Source organism: Rhipicephalus microplus, unplaced genomic scaffold, assembly GCF_043290135.1.
Source record: "Rhipicephalus microplus isolate Deutch F79 unplaced genomic scaffold, USDA_Rmic scaffold_56, whole genome shotgun sequence".
Classification (NCBI taxonomy): Eukaryota; Metazoa; Arthropoda; class Arachnida; order Ixodida; family Ixodidae; genus Rhipicephalus; species Rhipicephalus microplus.
The window spans coordinates 1,996,618-2,021,700 of record NW_027464629.1 but is presented as its reverse complement, the minus strand read 5'-3'; the positions used below and the strand labels follow the sequence as shown (position 1 = coordinate 2,021,700).

The window sequence follows — 25,083 nt, the reverse complement described above, 5'->3', positions numbered from 1 at the left end:
TACAATAAACAAGTAGCACAGCAAACACCTTAAATAAGTCCTGGTTCACCTTACTGAAATTCTGTACAGACAGAGTAAGTACATTCGTAAAATACTCGGGAGGTACCACACAAAAGCTCAAGATATCCGGAGTGAAAAACCTGCGAAAAATGCTTCGGAGGTGCCACGTAATCAGTCCGACCAGGTGGAGGAAAATGCCTGTAAAAAGTATTTCAGCGGTGCTACGCCATTGCTCCGGTCGTTTGGAGTGCAGTATCTTTTAAAAGTACTTCGAGTACGCCACTCAATCCTTCTTGCGAGGCGGAGCACACATTTTGCTCCGGAAGTCCGGAGCAAATATTGCTCCGAATAAGAGGTCACTAGAGGAGAAGCGATTTACTCCGACCTCGGAGTAATTTTTGTTATTACCGTGTATATTTTATTTCGAAAAATACTCACGTGTGTAGAAATGACTTGAGGCATTTTCAATCTTGCGTAGGAGCTTTTTTTGTAAGACGTGTATTCTGTGTAGATTTCCTTGTGTAGTGGTGCCCCACAACTAAATGGTAGTAATTAAGTCTGGACTGAAACTAGCAGTTAAGTCTCCCCCTCCCCAGTGGTCTAGCGGCTGCGATACTCGGCTGCTGACCTGCAGGTCGCGGGATCAAATCCCGGCTGCGGCGGCTGCATTTCTGATGCAGGCGGAAATGCTGTAGGCCCGTGTGCTCAGATTTGGGTGCACGTCAAAGAACACCAGGTGGTCCAAATTTCTAGAGCCCTCTTCTACCGCGTCTCTCATATACATATCGTGGTTTTGGGACGTTAAACCCCACATATCATATAAAAAGCTGCTGAAAATTAGCATCGTAAGACTCTGTGGCAGTATATGATGATTGCGGTAGACAAAACCAATCATTTGAGATAGCTTTGATACTAGGCAATTGATATATGCATATCAGAATCATGGTTCCTGAAAGACGACGTCTAATGTTTTAAAACTGCGTACGATGGCGATGGGTGAGAAGTTCAGTGTTATATTTTTATTTACCGTAATATTTTTGTTTTTACTGTGAAATGACATAGTTTTTGGTTTACTTGTTTTTAATTTGAAACTGTTTGGACGTGCCCAATTGTGTCACTTTTGTAAGGTCAAGTTGGCTTCATCTATTATTTCATCAACTGAATTTCCTATTAAAAATACGCTAGTATCATGAGAGTGAATCAAATATTTTGCCTGAATGTTTATGTTAATACATCTATAGTATAGAAATAAAAAAGAAATGGCCTAAGATACTGCCTTGTTGCACACTTGAAGACACAACGAGGGTACTAGAGAGATCCTGGTTTATGTCGACTCGGTGAATACGATGTTGTAGGTAGGATTTTATGAGGTATGCCACATTGCCACCGTAGCTATAGCGTGACAGTTTATTTGATAAAAGGGTATGATTTATAAGATCAAATGCTTTGGTAAACTCTACAAAAATTCCTAGGATTAATTTATTTTCGTTAAATGCTGTTATTACTAAGTCTTTTTGAGCCAATAACGCCAGTTTAGTGCACAGACCTTTGCGGAAACCAAATCTGAACGGTACTATAAAGTTATGTTTTCCTTCCAACTCAGAAAATCTATTTAAAATTACTTTTTTCGGCTAATTTTGAAAACACCAGAAGAATATATATAGGGCGATAGATACTCATGTAGTTTCATTGCCTTTTTTAATAACACCGTCACACGAGCAGCTTGCATTCCGCGGGAAAGACAGCCTCGTCTAAACAAAAGTTCGAAAATGCAAGAAAGAAGAGGGGCTAGTAGAATAATTACATGCTTCGTAGGTTTAATGGTATTTAGGTAATGCTATTTAGGTGATGAGTTATATAATTTACTTCAAGCTCATTCACAAGCTTCAAGAAATTGTGTTTCTAATGTAAGGAATGCTATTTACATTGTGTTGCCCAACGAAATGCTAATAAAATGCTTATTAAAAGCGTTTGCAAGCAGTGTACTTGAGAACTCTTTACCATTGATCTCTAATTTCGTAATCTTTTCAGGAGTGCACGTGGCGTTTACATTTAGGACAGTGTTTAGCCTTTTTCACATAAGCTCATAGCATCCAGCAGCGGCGCTGAGATAGTTTACAAAGTAGCTACGCCTAGCTTTCAATAAAGCTTATCCCAAGTAATTACGGCATGATTTAAATTTGCGAAATAGCACACACTCTTTCGTTTGAATAAATCTGTGGTATAGGTTGTTCTTCTACTCAATTCTAGAAAGTAGCTCGAAGCTTATCCAGAACTTTCGAGTTTACGCCCTTGCTTCAGGCAAATGATAGGAAAACTAGTTGCATAGTATAAATTTAAGAATACGAAGGATAATTTCGCAGGGATCAGCGTAAGTACCCCAGTGACTTTGAAGCATTAGCACATATGGTTGTGACCTAAGACGAATTCCTGAGTAATTGTATTTAGTGCCTGGAGAAATCAGGTTGTGATTTATGTTCCAAGGAAAATTGTAATCTGAGTGTTTTCGGGTACAAAAGATTGCCTTGCATTTAGATGACTTCAGATTAATGAACCAAGTTTTACACCAACAGAAAATAAGCACGAGATCGTTCTGTTTAATGTGAGGGACATCTGGACTGCATAAGGGGATAAAATGCACTCATTTTCTAACAGTCGCACACACGAAGCTAGGTTATTAGGAAGGTCATTGATATATTTGGAATAGTAGCGGCCTAAGGACGCTACCTTGCGGTACACCGGTGATATTGTGCCACAGTGGAGACTGGAGAGTGTTGACTACCGTAAACGGCTGGCAATTTGAAATAAAATTCCAAAGACATGTTAGTGCCTGTGAATCCAATTTAAAAGCAATTACCAGTTAGTTTAAGAGCAGTTAGTTTAGGAGCAGTTGATATTGGCCTCTGTGCGTCAACAACAACCAAAAGGTGGGAGATGCTGTGATAGTAACATCTACTCGACGTCACAAGCCATGAATTTCGTGTTTCAACATGATGGTTTCAGTGAAGTTAGTGCAAACTATATGTAGCTTGCATGTTCAGCGTCTATGACATTGTTAGAAAGGCATATCGTCAACATTACTATAAAAAGTTGCGTTGGCCCGACCCGTAATTCGTGGGAGAGTCCAATAGTCAAGAAGTTTGAAGCATTCGCGTGGTCCTATGGTAGAATTCAGGGCTGACAGGCCAAATACCCGGGTTCAGTTCATGCGAGTATGTGCATAAGCATAAGGCGATTGGTGGAAAGAGTTTCTAGACACACGCGACAGACAGTTCAGATTACTCAAATCGTGAACTATAAATCATTTTCGTAATGTACTCAGCAACGTACTCAAGTCCTCTTATGCAATTTTGGTGCACCCCATATTACTATGGCTACAAGAGTGCTCCGACGTAGGCGGTTTGATAGATAGATAGTTAGGTAGATAGATAGATAGATAGATAAATAGATAGATAGATAGAAAGATAGATAGATAAATAAATAGATAGATAGATAGATAGATAGATAGATAGATAGATAGATAGATAGATAGATAGATAGATAGATAGATAGATAGATAGATAGATAGATAGATAGATAGATAGATAGATAGATAGATAGATAGATAGATAGATAGACAGACAGGCAGACAGATTGATAGATAGATAGATAGATAGATAGATAGATAGATAGATAGATAGATAGATAGATAGATAGATAGATAGATAGATAGATAGATATAAACAGTCAATGTGCCCTGGTTTCGCTATCAATTACTTTGCACTTTACAATTGAACAAAACCAATCATTTCACATCCGTTCTTTTTATGGCTGCAGAATAGTGGTAAGGTGGACCAGCTGGTCCAGTTTTTTGCGAAGTTATACCGCAAATTTCATGGCTGAGCTCGTTCAATCGAGCCCCTTACCCACTGTTTCGTTCGCATCTGTCGATGCGCGTCATTTTGCGTCATCCTTGAATAGTGATGGCATATCGTAAGCTACAAGACCTTCATCACCGAAGAAAGAAGCATAAAAAAATTTTCCGAGAGCTACACTCCCATTCTATTGCGCATAGCCCCTTTCTAAGTTGCCGCAATGTAGCCCCCACCCTTCACACAAGCATATTTCTCTTAGAATTTAAGCAACACTTTTTAGATGCGCAGCAGCTCTTAGACTCCCATGTGTAACACCTTACGTACGTGCGTCCCTACGAACACGCCGCAATCCGTTCCCTCGCCGCAGCTATTGGAGCGATGCCAACTAAGTCACCCGGACGATGCACGTTGATGTCACGCTTTCCTCGCAGGTGTGCTCTGACGTCATTTTGTCCCTCACCCGCAGTATGCTCGCCGCAGCACTCGCAACTGCCGGCTCCTCCACTCAGTCGCAACACACTTCTTTGTCGCTTCACGCTCTCTACCGCCTGCAACGCTCGACCAAACGCGCAGAGTGGCAACACTCTTTCGGCTCGGTTGCCTGTGATGAAATTTACACGAAAACCAACCCACCTCCAATGTCCTTGCGTGTCAATTGTTTACTCAAGTGAACGCTAAACCAAGTCTCGATTCCAATCTTTCTTCCAGAACGCACATCAATGCCCGTTTAAACTGGGTCAATGCCATACGCACCGCTCCTGCTTTGCATCACCTCAGGATTCCCCCAGGGAGATGGTTCATAACTTTTCTTCACAAGGCAGTATCCTTGTGAGGCATGCTGCATTGAATTCTACAAGTGGTCTATTCGAAATGCTGAGAATGCACGAAGGGATGCAAATGTTTATAAAGATCATAGCATATCCACGGAATGAATGATGATGGGTGGGGCGAAGCGTCTATCAGTCAGTCCGTGCTTCCATCTGTCCATGCGTCCATCCACATGTCCGTCCGGGCATCCTTTTGTTCGACCGTCCGCGTGTCCCTCCATTCATGCGTCCATCCATCCGTTTATAGTCCATCCGTCAGTCCATCCGTCCATCCGTGAGTCTGTCTGTCTGTCTGTCTGTCTGTCTGTCTGTCTGTCTGTCTGTGCGTTCGTTTTTCCATCCATCCATCTGTCATTGCATGCGCCTGTCTATCCATCCGTGCGTCTGTCTGTCTCTCTCTACGTCCTTGCATCAGTCTGTCTGTCTGTACGTGCGTGCATCTGTACATGCGTCCGTCAGCCCATCTAGTGATCACTTCAAGTACCGCAATCTTGCATATTTTCATCATATATTCATCATATACAAGTACCGCCATACAGCGGATATTTCAAGGACCATACGAGAGGTGGCTACCTACTACTACTACTACTCCTTTTACATACATCGTGAACGCACGACCCACGCCCCACCACGGTGGTCTAGTGGCTAAGGTACTCGGCTGCTGACCCGCAGGTCGCGGGATCAAATACCGGCTGTGGCGGCTGCATTTCCGATGGAGGCGGAAATGTTGTAGGCCCGTGTATTCAGATTTGGGTGCACGTTAAAGAACCCCAGGTGGTCTAAATTTCCGGAGCCCTCCACTACGGCATCTCTCATAATCATATGGTGGTTTTGGGACGTTAAACCCCACAAATCAATCAATCAACGCACGACCCACGGCCTAAAGAGATTCGTCCGTAAAAACAAAGGCCTGGCAACCAAAGTTAAAGAGAATAACTGTGTCGAAATGCAGCAGCGGAAGTACTTATCTCTAAACCCTGTGCTACCAAGAACACTGTTTCGACAGCAGAGTCCCGTCGCTGGCGTTAGGCCATATATCGCTATCAACGTTAAACAAATTTATACAGTACTTGCAGTAAGCACATGTCATTCTTAGATGTTAATTGATGGAACACTGGCACGCATCTTTCTTTTTTTTTCGCGTAAAAAGAAATTTTCCCAGCGTTCTGCTCGCTCAACTTCGTTTGCTTTCTGTTATAATTGATCTGTATTTTTTGTTATTCTAGCGTTTTATTTACGCGACTGTTTCTTTCTTTGCTTTGATGAGTGATTCAGTCCTTTTTATTATCTTGATATTTTAAACAATAGCTTATTACTGTTGCATTTGTCATCATAAATTCTACACTTTTCGGGATGCGAGACCCCGGCCGATAAAATATTTTTGAATGCCGAAGCATCTCTGCGCTGACGTAATGAGTCTGGGGCCCCAACGCGCTTCACGGAAACTGGCATTTGGTCAAGGAAAACATAAGAGTTTCTGATCTTAGGCGCTTTAGATATTTCTCCTATTCAAGGTCCCTGTAGTATTGGCTGAGGACCGGCTGTCATTTCAGTAGCTGCTGGGATGTTTGTTTGATGCAAGAACTCTTGTGGCCGCCTTTGTGACTCCATTTAAATTCGAGAAATAGGTTCACCAAAGCAAAACACAAACTTCGTTTGGGTCTCACTTAAGCGCAGTGGCCTCTACGCTATTTCTATGGGGCCCCAAATTGATCAGGGCACCTATTTGAGAACTACATATAAAAAAATGTCACCACAAGATCTTGTCTTTGGCGTCGTCTACGGAGTTTTAAAAAATTGAGGTTTAGAGGTTTATTGCATAAAAACTTATGTGGGCTATCTTTTTCCTGTGGCCTCCGCGATGTGCTCACGCAGAACTGATTGCGGAGGACCCATCTCCTGAACGCTGTTATCAGGTGGAATTGTCTAGGCGTCTTGCATGTTTTTGCTAGCGCATACATCAGCGTGTGGAACGGTGCACTTGTACTATATCAAGTGTCCGCGCGACCAATTTCAACGTATGATCACTCGGAATAGTTTTGATACCGAAAATAAAGCGTCCCTGTGGTTATGGTAGCAGGCAAAACTTAATCAGGCAGTTTTTGCAAATGTGGCTTTATATTTCCAACCTTTGCGCAAATAAATAGATGCGAGAATGTGCAAAACAAAAACGTGTTCTATGCTATACTTCTCTTTATTTAACACCGTATAGATTTGTTCACACGCTTAATTCACACGCTGTTCTTGCTGCTGCCAATTTATCCCCGCAAACTTCTTATTCTCATCAACCCACCTAACCTTCTGTCTTCCTCTAACCCGCTTGCCCTCTCCGGGAATCCAGTTAGTTACCCTTAATGACCAGCGGTTATTCTGTCTACGCGCTACATGCCCGGCCCATGTCCATTTTTTCTTCTTGATTTCAACAATAATATCCTTAACCCCCGTTTGTTCCCTGATCCACTCTGCTCTCTTCTTGTCTTCTAACGTTATACCTACCATTTTTCTTTCAATCGCTCGCTGCGTTCTAAGCATATCACGTGCTGTTTTCTGAGACCTGAACTCACAGAGTCTCTTGTGCATTCCCCTAAGTCGTCTCCAAGATGAAGGGCCTCGTCTCTTTCTAGAACCTTCCATCTTCCACTTCTTGCATTTCTTTTGGATTTCAAGGATTGCAGGAGCGGTCTTCAATGCACGGATTAATTTGATGAACATCCATTACTGACACTGACTGCACTACGGCGTTTCTCATATTCATATGGTGATTTTGGTACGTTAAAGCCCACATAGCAATCAATCAATCAATCAATCATCAACGTTTTCATGTATTTGAACATTAGGTTGTAATATTTTAAAAGTACGCCATGAAGTATAGTAGGCATTGGATAAAACGCCTAATAGTTACTAGAACGTGTGTGAGTCGATTGTATTACGGATAACAATAACTTACCGCCTACCGACCTTCGTTAACCTAACAAATAGGCGTTGGAACAAACACGTGCACACCTAAAGCGCTCACTCGCACGTGAAAGTATTTGGCATGTGTGAAAATAAATACAAAGAAGAAAGTGCTTCACGCATGCCATAAAGAGTCACAAAAAGGCAAACAATAAAGGGGCGTAGTCCCAATCGGTCCAACTAGTGTAATTTTTTGGCTGGCAACAGAGACTTGCTGAGTGCGGCATTTAGTGCCATATGACATGTCCCTAAGATTTCTCGCATGGCCTGATTAAGGTAACGGTAGCAAATATCCGTGATATTCAGCACAAATGAACTTTTCAGATTTGCGCTTGCGTGGCTAACAATTGGAGGCGAGATAAGGCGGCTCTAATACTTTATCGTATCATTACAGCGACCCCAAGCAGCAGATGCACACATGTGAACACATTAAGGGGGGATTAACAAGGTTAACAAATATAAAACAACAATTACCAAAACGACTGATAGTGCACCTCTGAAAGCATTTTCCTTTGGTCACTACATACCCTGTGGCCTCTTTCGAACTGCTGAAGAAGTACGGCTAAGCTTAATTGCTGCTGAGAACACAACCCTCACCCCATATCGCCATGCTACATTTTTCAGACCACGCGACCTTCTATATGGAATACCTGCAACACTCCCATGTACTTGTGCTAGTCATAGGAGAACGAAATCGGCATTTTACTTTCTTTGCGATGCTATTAGGCTTTTCAAAAACTAATACAATGATGCACAGGATACACACCCCCTTGCGGTGATCAACATGGAGCTCGAAACTACTGCTCAGCCTATCGGCTCAAGTCTTTCTTCTACTGTTGCGCGTAAGCATGACATCACGAATTCGGAGGGGTCGGAAAAAGGCCAAACAAACGTCCTCTCCCTACGGAGAACACTAATCTGACAAAGATTCAAGGGACGACGGGGAGGGGGGGGGGCAATTAATTGGTTTCGAATAGGAATTCAAGATGGCGGCAGGAGGGCCACTAAAAATAAAGAAAATTACCATCCATCTTTTGAACAAAATGCTTTATTCATTCGCTGTTTTTATTCCTTTCTCGTCAAACGACTGCTGAGCATCGGACGCATAGGCAAAGTGCGTGCACTCGACCGCACACTACGAGGTCTCCTGATGTGCCACCAGAGACCGCAGGCGACATATTGAGGACGCAGGACAGCCCAGCGTGCAAATCCTCCTAACAAATCCAGTGCATTAGATATGCCTCTCCCGGTAAATCATGGAGTCAGCACGTTTATTGAAACGGCTGCTCAGGCGTGGAATACGAAGCACTGGACAGTTTGATGGAAAGGTTTTCGGGTGTTTTGAAGGTGGTAGGGGTGCTTGCTCGGTCATTTGCACCTATTTCAAGTATGTCCGAAAAATAAAAGGTGTTCTAGCATGGCTAGCGAATTTCCTGGACATTTCATGGGAATAATATTGTAATAGGCTGGCAGGAAATCAAATGCTGACTTACTTGGACACGGGCTACGTAAGTAGGCTGCCGACGTAGATGTTTCGCGGTGAGCATGTGCAGTCGCTGCGAAAGAACACTGACACGAGTTATCACTTGACAAAGCGTGAAGATTGCGACACGTGGTGCTGCTTTTTGCGAGGATGCAGATATTGAGAGCATTAATCGCATTCTATTTTCCAATACAAGGGAAGGATTGTTGATGTGTCGACCTTGTGGAATGTCTACTTCAACTACCACTTATTGGCTGTAGTTACGCCAACTACATGCCCCCTGCTTTTGCTTTTTTTTTCTTCGGAAACGTTATATTGACTTAACGAAGCTTTCATAATTCTCGACACACACGAGAGGAATGGAATGTGGTTCAGCGCAACGAAATCCATCCCCAAGCTGTGATGTATTTCTGGGTGCCCATCTCAGAGGATCCCGTTAACTCTGGACGCGTTCCTACGGCAGGCTTGTAGAGTTTATTTCAGTGTCCTGTTATTGTACAATTAACCCACTTTTTTCTCTTTACAATGGGAATGTGCTGGCGAGGTCAGTGCATCCACGAGACCAACGGCATCACGACGTCACGGATCGCCACTTTTTCAAGTAACTGAATGCATTCCGCCGAAAGTCCCCTTACTAGACCGCTCAGATACTAGCCAGTGACTAAGAATATAACAAGTGTAGTGTTTTTTTATGTACTAATAAAAACTTCGACCAATAAAGAACTTGAACTTGAAGTGACATTGCCCAATAGAAAGAAACATCTGGAATAGGTCCCCAGGGGTGACCAAGAAAAAACATTTCGGCAAACAGCTTTAAGGGACAACGGCGACAAAGATACGGTTGCACTGAACTACTCCACGAAAAAAATGGCAGTGGCTGAGCTCAGCTATGCCACAATATACGTAGCGTTAGCAAAGGTTCAGCTGATTATTTTTAGTTTTCCAGATATCATGCTTACAGCTGTTCCAATGACACACACACGGTATACGTATTGTGTGGCACATGTATATTTATTTTGCCGGGCAGCTACTTCGGGATCCGATGAGTTGAGCTTCTCCGCTCTACTGCACCGTTGAGCAGCATTTGCACTCTCCTTCTCCATGGCTATACCACAGTGGCAAACGCCAGTCAGAGGCGATATCAAGCGGCTCCAATGTAGTGTCAAATGGCGAATGCACAGGGAAGGCGCGCGCGTCGGCGTCCATATGTCTACCAAGGCTATGGCGGCACTCCTCTGGAAAGCGCACACCGGCGGCGGCGAGTCGCGCGCGGCCGCGGCCGAGTGCGAGGGAGGTGCCGGCTCCGGTGCGTGACACTACTGATCGTCTGCGCAGCGCATAGAATTGCGCGCACACCGGCGGTGAGCCGCGTGCGGCAGCGGTGGAGTATTATTGCGCATGCGCAGACCAGTGCCACGCGAAATTGGCTCAGCGAGGCCAGTTTAGCTAACGCTACAAAAATTCAAAAGTATGCATAGCCACATCTGCCGATAGTAATAAACAAACATTTACTTGAAGATATTGGCTTTCGGATAGGCCAACAGTAAGATGGAAAGCTTTCCACCAGTCCGTCAGCCATTCCTGCCATCGAAGATGGAATACGCTTTGTAATCTTGCTACTGGCTTGCTCGTGAAAAATAATGATGTATGTCGTAATTTTGCACCAAAAGCTGTTATCAGGTCACAACAGCAGTGGTAGTGGAGTCGTTCTTCGGCACCGCCATCACGCAAATTAAGAAAACTAAATTTAAAAAATTCTTGGAACACCGGCTGACTGTAATGATCAGCAAAACGTGAGCATCTTTAACAACATGTAGTATTGTATGCCCTTATCCTCGCTTTTCAATGTTAAGAGGATGGGGTAACAAAAAATATAAAAAACATTTTTTCGTGTGATTTGAAATCTCCAGCGTTTTCTGCGCCTGAATATGTCATTTGTCTCGGTGCGCTTTTCTTTTTTCTAAATATGACAGTTCAAAACTTGTGCGGTGGCCTGCCATGCCCAAATTCTTACGTAGCACGGTATTCCTTGCAGTTCGGGCATAATAGCCACATGGAGAGACTACAGTTTGAAAGCTAGTGTGCATTTAGTTTATTCAAAAAAGAATGGACTCAAAACTGTGAAAATGAAAGGAAGCAACGTTACATAAAGCTTGTGGTCAGGAATAAATATTTGCTCGTGGACGTCTTACACGTGGTAATATTGACAAGCACGAAAACTATTATCATTTTGCTATTAAAATAAGTAGAGCCAGCTTCGAAGAAATGTGAAGAACTGTTCGGGTCAATATTTCTACATGACATCAAAAGATATCAATCCCTCTCGCTGCCTTTGCCAGAAGGCCGCTCAAACTTGGTGCTAATTCAACAAAGTTCAGCTGAAAGATTAGCCATTCATTTATAAAAAAACAGCTTCCAGCATCGGCTCATGAGACACTTAAGCCAAATTATCCAGGACCAGCTAATCCAGAATAGCTTGGTAAATGCCTTTATCGAAAAACTCAAAACCATAACGAGTAGTTAAATTGTAAATACAAACACAAGTTTTCCTTAGACACCAGACACTGAAAATATGCACTCTTGGTGCTGCGTTCACGTTTATTTATGGCGCTGTTGCCCACGAAAATGAGCTGAACAACTTTGAAATTTCGCCACGGCACTTCACAGTGCAGGGCCTACCCACTCTTGACCTGCGTAGATAGTACTTTGCTGACGGGACTGCACAACAGGCGACTAATTGATTGATTTGTGGGGTTTAACGTCCCAAAACCACCATATGATTATGAGAGACGCCGTAGTGGAGGGCTCCGGAAATTTTGACCACCTGGGGTTCTTTAACGTGCACCCAAATCTGAGTACACGGGCCTACAACATTTCCGCCTACAACAGGCGACTAAGGAGGCTCACCTGGCAAGACATTTCAACAGAATATTACGTGATATTAGTGATAAAGTTTTTTTCCATTCTATTTCATATTGGTGATGAGTATCTGGCTGGTGCCTATGAAACAGGTCCGTAAATTTGCTGCTTTTTTGTTGTACTTTTGAAATAATGCATGTTTTCAACTATAAATGCAATTCTATCAAGATATGATGTTCTTGAATTTATGTCATTTTATTTCAGCAACTACATCATTCAGAAACATAGATTTCGGCCAGTATTTTGATGACGTAATAGGAAGTGTGCTGAAATATTGATTTTGATTGAGTGGTATGGGGGGTTTAACGTCTCAAAACAGTTATATGAATATGAGAGACGCCGTAGTGAAGGGTCCCGGAAATTTCGACCAGCTGTAGTTATTTAGTTATTTATCGTGCACATAATCTGAGCACACGAGCCTATAGAATTTTCGCCTCCATCAAAAATGCAGCTGCCGCAGCCAGGATTCAATCACGCGGCCTGCAGGTCAGCAGCCGAGTATTGTAGCCACTAGACCACCGTGGCGGGGCCTGTGCTGAAGTAGAAATGTGGCGGTGTGAAGAAGTGCACTTTTTCAACACTTATGATAGGTGTTACCAAGAACTTATCGAGTACCTGAAGTGAAAAACTAATCCTAAAGTGAGCGTTTCAACTTTCAATGCTAAATTTTTTTCATTAAAGAGAGAAATGGCTTATGAATACAATACTAGAATAACTAGTGTAGCTTATATGGTTATGGAGAAAAATGTACACAAACAACGCCTAAAATACATGGTTTGTAAAGAGCTTACCCGGTTCCCTTATCTTATAGCGTCTACCTGGAAACAGACAGCAGTGGCGGTTTTCGCATTCTTTGCTTTCACCCACGACTTACCTAGCCATTGATAAGCACCAACTTTGTGCTCTCAGCAATTACTCTGCTAAAGGGGTGGTGTTTGGGCCATTATATATGTTATGGCGAAAGCTGTTATGAGATCACAACAAGAACAGACTTTGGCAGTTGCCTGCTACCGGCGCCGCTGTACCGTCAGTGCCCGTAACGGCTCTCACACGAAATAAGAAAAAAATAAAGTGCGGTAAGAATATCTAGGAAGAGAAGCTATTTCAAGCCAGGACTTCTGCGTGGTTGTTGTGTATATTACCGCAAAGCAACGCTGGTGCTTGAAACTCCTACGCAATAATGCCCTCTACAAGTGCCATGCCTAGTAAACAATCGTGTTAACATATGTTATATCGCGTCGCTGTGAATTAAAGGAACGATCACGCATCACAAAACGCAAATTTCTCATTGAGTAGATCATTGATTGCGTGTAGCACATTACAAAAGGCTGCGCCGTAATTCATCAGCTTCAGCAGCAGCAAAAAGCACACATGATGCCCTGCAGAATAAGGGTACCACGCCTTTACGCAAAATGACGAATAATGGCTTTGTAGATGCTTCCCTACTTGACAATAGTTCCGATTACTTATGAAGCAATGAGTGCCTTGCATGCGTACTTGTACTACTTGTCTCGAGAGAGTTTACAACGAACTCTGGAAAGACTGCTCTTCCAGCTTTCGCTATGGCTGTGCTGCATGTTCCGCGCAGGCATACAGATGTTTACAGCTCCAGCTACCGCTCATTTCTAGTAATCTTTCTGCGGTGTGACTGTACCAGGAAAGTGCCAATGATCAGAACAAGACACCTCGCAAGTGGATCCTATCGTCTTGTTCATTTTGTTCAGTGCATTGAACAGTGCGTGACTTATCAATTAAAAAGAAATAACCGGTGCCCGTATGGCGAAATACTATAACACGTCTCTACAGTTCAGTATTATCAGCTCGAACTCACGCCGCTTGAATAATATTTTTGAAGAAAATTTTAATTGCGAAGTATTTCTTAGTGACCTTCGGTGACATTGAGCGTATCTATCTATCTATCTATCTATCTATCTATCTATCTATCTATCTATCTATCTATCTATCTATCTATCTATCTATCTATCTATCTATCTAGTTGTCTACGACATTGAGCTCTTTTGGCCGTTTTGTTTATGGTACCAATACCAAACTTCGTATGGCATAACATGACTGTATGAAGAACTTATTTGACTAGTCATAACATGAAAATCATGACATGTATGTCATGAATGTCATGATTTACACTTCATAGTCCTGTAACTCTTACGGTAGTTTCGTTCACATGGCGTGTTGCAAAAATGGTATGGTATGACACGATTGCATGGCGAACACAAGGGACAAACCCTAACATGAAAATCGTGACATGCGTGTCATGTAACAACATGACTATGTTTCACGCTCATGATGCGCTCGCGGTCGTTTGGCTAGCGTCACGTATACCATATTTAGCATTACGGTGCGTGAATGGATGAAGAAGGTATGCGACTTGTGCAAACATGATAATCATGAGATGCGTCTCATGTAACAACGTGACTACATGCCACGCTCATGAAGCACTGGCGGCTGTTTGACTAGCATCACTTGTGCCAAATTTGGCATTACGGGACGTGAATGGATGACGAAGGTATGATACTGGTGCAAACATGATAAGCATGAGATGCGTGTCATGTAACAACATGGCTACATGCCACACTTATTGAACGCTCGCGACTGCTTCGCTAGCTTCGCATATGCCAAATTTATTATCACGTGACGCCAATGGATGGTGAAGATATTTTTCTGGTGCAAACATAAAAATCATGAGATGCGTGTCATGTGAGAACATGACTACGTGCCACAGTCAAGGCGCCAATACATTTCGACATGGCGGGGTGCGCGCGCTCGCCGGCGTTCATTTCATCGCATCACGCCGGCGTTGCCACGCCAGGCACCAGTCCTGCCATATACCCGCAGGCGCGCGCCGCGCTACGTTGCTTTGACGCATGCGCGTTTCAGCACGACTGGTGTCACTCCGTCAGGAAAAGAGGGAAACGCAGTGTCTGGATAACGCATAGAGTTTCATACATCAATAGCTAGAGAGGAATATGGCGCTGCAATCGTGTACCTTCATGGGAATTATAGGAAGTACAGGCTTTGGATTGGATAGGGCGAGCTGGCGAACTGTCTACAGACTTTTCTACAGTGTCAGTTTCGTTCTTCGCGCCGCGCGGGTGATGGGGCGTGGTGAAAAAATGCTGAAGAAGCGTCTTTGTTGGTAGAAGAGGCTGACGACCACAAGATATCCTAATCTGCTGTGACGTCGAAGCTTTGCAAGTCGTTTTGACAGTTTAAATGAAGAGTCGTCCACTCATCGCGGCGCATTGATGTAGCAGTGCAGGATATTGCCTCGAGTTCATGTTTTTCACGAGCGCAATGTTTTATCATTTTTATGTAGCTCAAAACAACAATATTTTGACTATACTTTGCCAAATAAGGGGAAAAAACTATAAAATGAGCGGGCTTTTTTAAGGCTCTTGTGGTCTTGCAATGTTATTATAGCATATAGCTTAACAAAACCAGAAGTCATCAAGGGGCTGTGCTTGTAAACCTTGAAAGGGTCTATAGAAAGTTCACTATAAACCCAATGCAAGCAAATTCTGGCAGTTTTTTGTTTATTTTTTATGTTTCGTTCCACATCTTGAGTGGATACGGAAAAGGGTACTATTTCATGCGCATCTCGAGGGCAGCTTTCAATATGTACGAGCATCGCATGATATAGAAAGCACGCTGATGATCTCCGGAGATCCCCGTACCACTAGCGGTGAATGCTGTATGCAAATCGCTCGCCATTAATAAACAAGCCTATCTATGGCAACTTTCACTTCAGTACACTTTCCCTTCCAAACATCGTTAGCCAACCTGAACTTCGTAGGGCTTCTGTTATGCAGAGAAATGGAGTGTACGTGAAAGCATTTGGTCAAAGAAACGCCGCCTCCAGCCTGATAAACCGATGCCTCAATGACGCCGGTGTTCGCTTCACGAGACGATGATTTCGAAACTTTCTCGCGCACAGTGCGTGACAGTGTAATTTTGCTAAGAAAAGTAGAAAGCATCCAGAAAGAAAGTTTTCAGCAGCCATGGGCCAATTGCGGCTGTCTCACTAAACTAACCTTATAGCGCCGATACGTGGACAAAATAAGTGAAGGCAGACAGAGCTGTTCATTTCTTAAAACTGGCCCAGTAACAAACGCATAGCACTCCCTTTCTCTTTTGTTTGCTCACCTCCCACTATTATTTTAGGGTGTCGCGTTATATGGGCATACCTTTAAGGGCTGTCAGACGGTATGAACCGACAATCCCAGCACATATCACTATTACCAAGCAGAGTTAGCTATCACTAACGAAATTGCCTAAAATAAAAACCAACCAAAAATGTAGCTGCTGCCGGAAGGCATGGGTGATTTTGTTTGTAGTGTTTCAATTGTATTGTAGCTGATGAATATACATAATAAAGTGAACAAAAACACACCTTGACGCCGGCATGGACGAAATCAGATTCCTATAATTTACGTGCCCCATTCTCTGCCAATTGAGTTACAACGGTTGTTTTCTTCCCATCAACTTTATTAGATCTTACATTGCGTGTAAATCTTATAGATGTAGCTACTATAGCCGCAAATAATTCCAAGTTTACATGCTAAGTAACACCCTATAATGTGGGCGATAGACGATTTACGGCTGCAGCTCAATCGGTAGAGCAGGCTTGGTCTTTGCAGGCAGCAAGTTGTCTTTTCTCCACTTTTTTTCTTCATAATTGATGTCGCACTTGAGTTAAAGGACTACTTAAGGTGAAAAGGCCTACATGTAGTCTGCATTCAAATAGAAGACTTCAAATAACTTCTTTTATCCTTTCCTTGGTCTTACACCTCGTCACTTTTCAGGAAGTTTGCATGTAACGAAGACAAAACGAGCGCTTCGATTCCCCTTCTATCGTTCACTATACGACACTAAACTTTCACATGCTCCACTCACCCTTGGAGTCGGGGTCGTGAATGTGCAGAGGCAGGCACACGCCGTTGCTTCCGTAGAACTCTTCACCGTAGTAGTCGGGTCGCATCATGGGCACGGCGGCCAGCAGCAGGGTCATCAGCCATACGCAGAGCATGCACATCCACGCGAACCGAAATGTGCGACGTTTCAGAGAGAGCGGATACACGATGGACGCAAACCGATCGACCGTGATCACCGTCAGGGTGAACACCGACGCCTCGCTGCTGACCTGCACGAAAGAACACCACGGAGTTGGCGAACTTGCGCATTTTAAAATCTCGCGGAAACGACAGAGAACTAGGAATATAAGCGAATTTCTGCGTAATAGATGTGCAATCAATAAAGAAGATAGTAACAAATTGTATAGTATACGAAGTCAGACTGGGAACAAACACTTTTGGGTCTAATCTCACGCAATTCAACAAAACGCTGTTGTATAGTAATACAGCCGCTCCAGGGACAATTCACACACAGTGTCTTCGCGTTGAGGGCGCAGTAAGTAGAAGGGTATACGAGCCGCCCGCTGATGGCTGCCTAGATAGCGATATAGCATGGGCGCCTGCTATCGTGACCACACCAGTAAAGTCAAAGTTCAGAGTTGCTACTCGAGCAAGCCCTCTCCTCGCCTCTTTTCATGCTCGTTGAAGACGGGTGAGGCATTTGCTTTCACTTGATCTCTGCTTCAGCCACATTCATCGTCCCCAGTCGTGCGCTATTACCCATGGGTAGATTGGAGGATCCGCGAGGAGACTTATCAATTTGGACTCTATAAGAGACATGACGGTGACGCCAACGGTGACGGCGAAAACCCGTCGAGACTGTTCATATGATCGCTATCACAATAAAATTGATAAACATGCGTAATAAACCAATCAATGAATTGAAAATGATGCGGTGCCCTTACCGTCGACAGGAACCCAGAGACGCTGCAGCCGACGGAGCGTCGCCAGCGGTAGTCGTATCGGATGTACTCTCCTCGGAACGCCACGTCGTGCGAGGCAATCACGAAAAGGTATACGCCCATGATGAGGTCGGCCAGTGCCAGGTTCTTGATGTAAAAGGAGTGCACCGCGTTGGGCTCGCGCAGCACTAGTCTCCCTACGAGCACGAGCAGGTTTCCGAGGCAGGCAACCAGCGCCACCACCCACACGGCCACGCGCAGAACCACGCTGTCCAGGAGGTGAGCCAGGCTACTGATACCATCTCCGCGTGGTTCGCAAACGCGAACGTGCAGTGCGGACGAGCACAGGCTGAAATCGCTGAAGTAGCTGCGCCAGTGGGATGTAATGAAATGTTAGGAGAGGTAATGACTCCTTCCACACCACAACCGCTTCTGTGAGGCATAGATATGCTTTCAGCTTCAGTTTCAGTTTATTGAACGTATTAGGGGAGGAGGGTACAGTTATGAAAAATACTGAAACAGGTTCCTTAATGTGAGCACTGCTGTGGGACCTCAAGTTATCGAATACATGAAGTAAAGATAAAATCAATGTCAAGATCAACATAACAAAATGCGTAAATACGTTGAAAACAATAGGCGCTGCATCATGAGGCGCAATGACAAATAGAATATTTATTACAGAAATACACGTAGAAATTGAATTGCCGAATACGTAAAAGGTAACAGATTGTCGCATATAAAGGTTGTCACCGACTGCAATACTATTAATACATCGTGCTCGGCCGCTCAGCTGAAGGTCGCGGGTTCGTATCCTGGCACGGTGGTTACATTTTGATGAAGGATGAACGGTAGAGGTTCATGCAATGTTAGTGCACGTTAAAGGGGTGGTGGCAACAAATTTTGAGGCTAGAACAAGCATCTTATGAGTTTCTTCTGTATCTTAGGACACTACGCACGAACGGTCGGGCACAGCAGATGTTCAGAATATACTTTGATTCACCTTCAAAGTGTACCTAAACGCTCATTCTCCTGAACGAAGCCCTTCGCAAGCGCGTCTAGAACTGTCGTAGCTCTGTAGGAAGAGAACGAACGTTGCTGTGACACACGCCTCCTCGTAGCCGGTGACTGTGGGAGTGGCCGTCCCCTTACCCCTATCCCGCGCGCACGACTATTGTAGTGAAGTGAGCCAGCTATAAAGACCTCCGTTAGTGGCATGGGCCAATTTTTCCGGCATGAGTGCGGCCCAGCCCGAAATTTTCATGCTCCGTTCCGTCAGAGTGTGGCCCTGTGTTTTTAAATACGGCCCGTATCCGGCCCAGGACCGAAAGGTTTGGCACCGCCACACCCCGGTCCAGCCAGTTTCAGCCAGCCATCCCTAATAGAAAAACGAGAAACTGTCCACTTTTCGGTTATTTTGAAGATACCTGCCTCATACAAGATATATCCCAATGAGTGTTTTGGAACTTCTTTCAGTGTTGAGACTTTCAGAGGTATACTCTGTGTACTTTCGGGCAATTACGCTTGTAATGCTTCTGTGAAATTATTGCAGGTCAGTATAAAATATAATTGTAGTCATAACTGGCTGCCTCATGCACGCAGTGCTAATCACAATATTCAATTTTTTTTGCATTTAAAAGAACGGATACGTACTACTCCTTGAAGGAAAAAAAATAACATACATTTACAGCTTTAGTTTCCATAAGTTGCACACGACCTGAGGTTGCCGACGTAAAGTAGCAAGTCTCCTGCAAACGTCATTTATAACGCCATGCCTTTAAAGAAAAAAAACACGCTCCAGCTACTTCTGAAAGGAGCACACCAGGCTGGGAAGCGTTACTTGATTTAAAGCCATCGTGTCAACTCCTCGGCAGTCTCCAACGCATACACTGTTATCATGCTCAAAACAGTAAGGTTATTTGCCCTATCCTTCTTCCTCGAGTCGTCGCTACAGCAGTTTTATATTGATCTGTCAAAACGAGACACAAAGAGAACTGAGCGATGGTCTTTGTTGTTCCCTGATGATGCCCATCTCGTCGCCTTCTTGTGACGGCCTTCAATCTTTGAGAGCTTTCCGGCTTTTTGGGAAAATTGCTCTGGAGCCTTTGTTGGCGCTGAACTCCCTGCCGTCGTACTTTCTAGCAGTCCAAGAATAAAAAAGCCTCTGCCCCAGTACCCTTCTTCATCACTCCAGTTCGTGTCATGCACTATTTTCTACACCCTCCACCCCGACAATTTCACTGAATTTTTCTTACTATTCTCTGCAGACAGCCTTTCACAGCCTGTATAATCTTTCCACAAATCCTCGCCACAGCGAATAACGCTCAGCTACAATTTTCACGTTATTTACATGACTGTGGAGAAATCCTAATATAATGTGTCTCAAAGGCCTCAATTTAAGTTAACGACTATCTGTGTTGGCGTTGCTTCCTTGTCGGAACATGACCGTCTACGCGTTAAAGAACAAAAAGCCTTCAGAGATGCATTAGCCCTTATTACTCCTCAAATATGTGCACTGCTCTAACTGGCACACGTATAACGACGACTTTACATGCTTTCACGGTAGAGTCCTCCCAGCAGCCATAGACAAAACACTGTCGGTACGGTTGACATCAAGCCAAGTTAATTGACAAACAATGTTTTGTTGGAAAGGTGTTGTAGCTGTCGAGAGATCATTGAGTCAAAAACACGCGCATCCATCGCAACTACTTTGTTCAAAACGGGGGTGGCGTCTTAATGACCAGAACTGACCAGACACGACCTCCTAAATGACCAGTTGTTGTTCTATAGGCTGGATAACTGCTGGTTATTAGGGATAAATGACTTGATTCCCAGATAAACTAAGTAGGTGAGGGGAAGATAGAAAGTTAGTAGGGCAAATGAGATTACGAAGCATGCGGGTATAAAATGGCAGCAGGAAGCACAAAGCTGAGAAGGCTGGTGGAACATGGGAGAAGCCTTTGTCCTGCCGTCGGCGTAGTCAGGCTGATAATGATAATATATATATATATATATATATAAGGTAAAGAAGTGTATACCTAAGGGCTCGTTTTTCCGTGTTTTAACACAATATTAAAGAGATATAACAGACAGTAATGCCAAGGAATGTACAGGGGAAGTTATTAAGACCAATGGAATGTAAATAAGAAGAAAGAAAAGTGGATGAAAAAATTACCAACTGTGAGCAGGAATCGAACCTACGACCTTCGAATTACGCGTTCGATGCTCTAACCACTGAGCTATCACAGCGGCCCTCCCTCCATCCACTTTTTGGGGTTTATCTGATAATTTAGAAGTAGGAGTGACAGTCAGCGCCATCTATAAGCCAAACAAAGAGTGTGAAAACACTCTTATGCGCATGTTTGGCATCACGTAGAACGTGAACTTATTATGAGTGGGCAGCTGAATAATTGTCCCTCTTTATACAACCTAAACACACTAAGTCTGCCAGTACGAGACCCTCGTACAATGAAATAAGGGAAAGAAGTGTATACCTAAGGGCTCGTTTTTCCGTGGTTTAACACAATATTAATGAGATATAACAGACAGTAATGCCAAGGAATGTACAGGGGAAGTTATTAAGACCAATGGAATGTAAATAAGAAGAAAGAAAAGTGGATGAAAAAATTACCAACTGTGAGCAGGAATCGAACCTACGACTTTCGAATTACGCGTTCGATGCTCTAACCACTGAGCTATCACAGCGGCCCTCCCTCCATCCACTTTTTTGGGTTTATCTGTGAATTTAGAAGTAGGAGTGACAGTCAGCGCCATCTATAAGCCAAACAACGAGTGTGAAAACACCCTTATGCGCATGTTTGGCGTCACGTAGAACGTGAACTTATTATGAGCGGGCAGCTGATTATTTGTCCCTCTTTATACAACCTAAACACACTAAGTCTGCCAATACGAGACCCTCGTTCAATGAAATAAGGGAAAGAAGTGTATACCTAAGGGCTCGTTTTTCCGTGTTTTAACACAATATTATTGAGATGTAACAGACAGTAATGCCAAGGAATGTACAGGGGAAGTTATTAAGACCAATGGAATGTAAATAAGAAGAAAGAAAAGTGGATGAAAAAATTACCAACTGTGAGCAGGAATCGAACCTACGACCTTCGAATTACGCGTTCGATGCTCTAACCACTGAGCTATCACAGCGGCCCTCCCTCCATCCACTTTTTTGGGTTTATCTGTGAATTTAGAAGTAGGAGTGACAGTCAGCGCCATCTATAAGCCAAACAACGAGTGTGAAAACACTCTTATGCGCATGTTTGGCGTCACGTAGAACGTGAACTTATTATGAGCGGGCAGCTGAATAATTGTCCCTCTTTATACAACCTAAACACACTAAGTCTGCCAGTACGAGACCCTCGTACAATGAAATAAGGGAAAGAAGTGTATACCTAAGGGCTCGTTTTTCCGTGGTTTAACACAATATTAATGAGATATAACAGACAGTAATGCCAAGGAATGTACAGGGGAAGTTATTAAGACCAATGGAATGTAAATAAGAAGAAAGAAAAGTGGATGAAAAAATTACCAACTGTGAGCAGGAATCGAACCTACGACCTTCGAATTACGCGTTCGATGCTCTAACCACTGAGCTATCACAGCGGCCCTCCCTCCATCCACTTTTTTGGGTTTATCTGTGAATTTAGAAGTAGGAGTGACAGTCAGCGCCATCTATAAGCCAAACAACGAGTGTGAAAACACCCTTATGCGCATGTTTGGCGTCACGTAGAACGTGTACTTATTATGAGCGGGCAGCTGATTATTTGTCCCTCTTTATACAACCTAAACACACTAAGTCTGCCAATACGAGACCCTCGTTCAATGAAATAAGGGAAAGAAGTGTATACCTAAGGGCTCGTTTTTCCGTGTTTTAACACAATATTAATGAGATATAACAGACAGTAATGCCAAGGAATGTACAGGGGAAGTTATTAAGACCAATGGAATGTAAATAGGAAGAAAGAAAAGTGGATGAAAAAATTACCAACTGTGAGCAGGAATCGAACCTACGACCTTCTAATTACGCGTTCGATGCTCTAACCACTGAGCTATCACAGCGGCCCTCCCTCCATCCACTTTTTTGGGTTTATCTGTGAATTTAGAAATAGGAGTGACAGTCAGCGCCATCTATAAGCCAAACAACGAGTGTGAAAACACTCTTATGCGTATGTTTGGCGTCACGTAGAACGTGAACCTATTATGAGCGGACAGCTGATTAATTGTCCCTCTTTATACAACCTAAACACACTAAGTCTGCCAGTACGAGACCCTCGTTCAATGAAATAAGGGAAAGAAGTGTATACCTAAGGGCTCGTTTTTCCGTGTTTTAACACAATATTAATGAGATATAACAGACAGTAATGCCAAGGAATGTACAGGGGAAGTTATTAAGACCAATGGAATGTAAATAAGAAGAAAGAAAAGTGGAAGAAAAAATTACCAACTGTGAGCAGGAATCGAACCTACGACCTTCGAATTACGCGTTCGATGCTCTAACCACTGAGCTATCACAGCGGCCCTCCCTCCATCCACTTTTTTGGGTTTATCTGTGAATTTAGAAGTAGGAGTGACAGTCAGCGCCATCTATAAGCCAAACAACGAGTGTGAAAACACTCTTATGCGTATGTTTGGCGTCACGTAGAACGTGAAATTATTATGAGCGGGCAGCTGATTAATTGTCCCTCTTTATACAACCTAAACACACTAAGTCTGCCAGTACGAGACCCTCGTTCAATGAAATAAGGGAAAGAAGTGTATACCTAAGGGCTCGTTTTTCCGTGTTTTAACACAATATTAATGAGATATAACAGACAGTAATGCCAAGGAATGTACAGGGGAAGTTATTAAGACCAATGGAATGTAAATAAGAAGAAAGCAAAGTGGATGAAAAAATTACCAACTGTGAGCAGGAATCGAACCTACGACCTTCGAATTACGCGTTCGATGCTCTAACCACTGAGCTATCACAGCGGCCCTCCCTCCATCCACTTTTTTGGGTTTATCTGTGAATTTAGAAGTAGGAGTGACAGTCAGCGCCATCTATAAGCCAAACAACGAGTGTGAAAACACTCTTATGCGCATGTTTGGCGTCACGTAGAACGTGAACTTATTATGAGCGGGCAGCTGATTAATTGTCCCTCTTTATACAACCTAAACACACTAAGTCTGCCAGTACGAGACCCTCGTTCAATGAAATAAGGGAAAGAATTGTATACCTAAGGGCTCGTTTTTCCGTGTTTTAACACAATATTAATGAGATATAACAGACAGTAATGCCAAGGAATGTACAGGGGAAGTTATTAAGACCAATGGAATGTAAATAAGAACAAAGAAAAGTGGACGAAAAAGTTACCAACTGTGAGCAGGAATCAAACCTACGACCTTCGAATTACGCGTTCGATGCTCTAACCACTGAGCTATCACAGCGGCCCTCCCTCCATCCACTGTACATTCCTTGTAACTCCCCTGTACATTCCTTGGCATTACTGTCTGTTATATCTCATTAATATTGTGTTAAAACACGGAAAAACGAGCCCTTAGGTATACACTTCTTTCCCTTATTTCATTGAACGAGGGTCTCGTACTGGCAGACTTAGTGTGTTTAGGTTGTATAAAGAGGGACAATTAATCAGCTGCCCGCTCATAATAAGTTCACGTTCTACGTGACGCCAAACATGCGCATAAGAGTGTTTTCACACTCGTTGTTTGGCTTATAGATGGCGCTGACTGTCACTCCTACTTCTAAATTCACAGATAAACCCAAAAAAGTGGATGGAGGGAGGGCCGCTGTGATAGCTCAGTGGTTAGAGCATCGAACGCGTAACTCGAAGGTCGTAGGTTCGATTCCTGCTCACAGTTGGTAATTTTTTCATCCACTTTTCTTTCTTCCTATTTACATTCCATTGGTCTTAATAAATTCCCCTGTACATTCCTTGGCATTACTGTCTGTTATATCTCATTAATATTGTGTTAAAACACGGAAAAACGAGCCCTTAGGTATACACTTCTTTCCCTTATTTCATTGAACGAGGGTCTCGTACTGGCAGACTTAGTGTGTTTAGGTTGTATAAAGAGGGACAATTAATCAGCTGCCCGCTCATAATAAGTTCACGTTCTACGTGACGCCAAACATGCGCATAAGAGTGTTTTCACACTCGTTGTTTGGCTTATAGATGGCGCTGACTGTCACTCCTACTTCTAAAT

The 25,083-nt window shown here is 43.4% G+C and overlaps 1 protein-coding gene and 5 non-coding genes across 6 annotated transcripts in view; all 6 read right to left on the bottom strand.

Annotated features, from left to right (window-relative positions):
* Positions 1-25,083, bottom strand: part of LOC119174295 (uncharacterized) — a 201,056-nt gene that overhangs the window by 33,114 nt on the left and 142,859 nt on the right. The window contains exons 16-17 of the mRNA XM_075884923.1: positions 17,872-18,235; positions 16,950-17,196 (exon numbers count right to left, since the gene is read on the bottom strand). Of these exons, the coding sequence (XP_075741038.1) occupies positions 16,950-17,196; positions 17,872-18,235 (611 nt within the window). The remainder of the gene's footprint in view (positions 1-16,949; positions 17,197-17,871; positions 18,236-25,083) is intronic.
* Positions 21,042-21,114, bottom strand: TRNAT-CGU (transfer RNA threonine (anticodon CGU)). The gene has a single exon. It is a non-coding gene; the product is annotated as a tRNA-Thr (tRNA).
* Positions 21,954-22,026, bottom strand: TRNAT-CGU (transfer RNA threonine (anticodon CGU)). The gene has a single exon. It is a non-coding gene; the product is annotated as a tRNA-Thr (tRNA).
* Positions 22,410-22,482, bottom strand: TRNAT-CGU (transfer RNA threonine (anticodon CGU)). The gene has a single exon. It is a non-coding gene; the product is annotated as a tRNA-Thr (tRNA).
* TRNAT-CGU (transfer RNA threonine (anticodon CGU)) lies at positions 23,322-23,394 on the bottom strand. The gene has a single exon. It is a non-coding gene; the product is annotated as a tRNA-Thr (tRNA).
* Positions 23,778-23,850, bottom strand: TRNAT-CGU (transfer RNA threonine (anticodon CGU)). The gene has a single exon. It is a non-coding gene; the product is annotated as a tRNA-Thr (tRNA).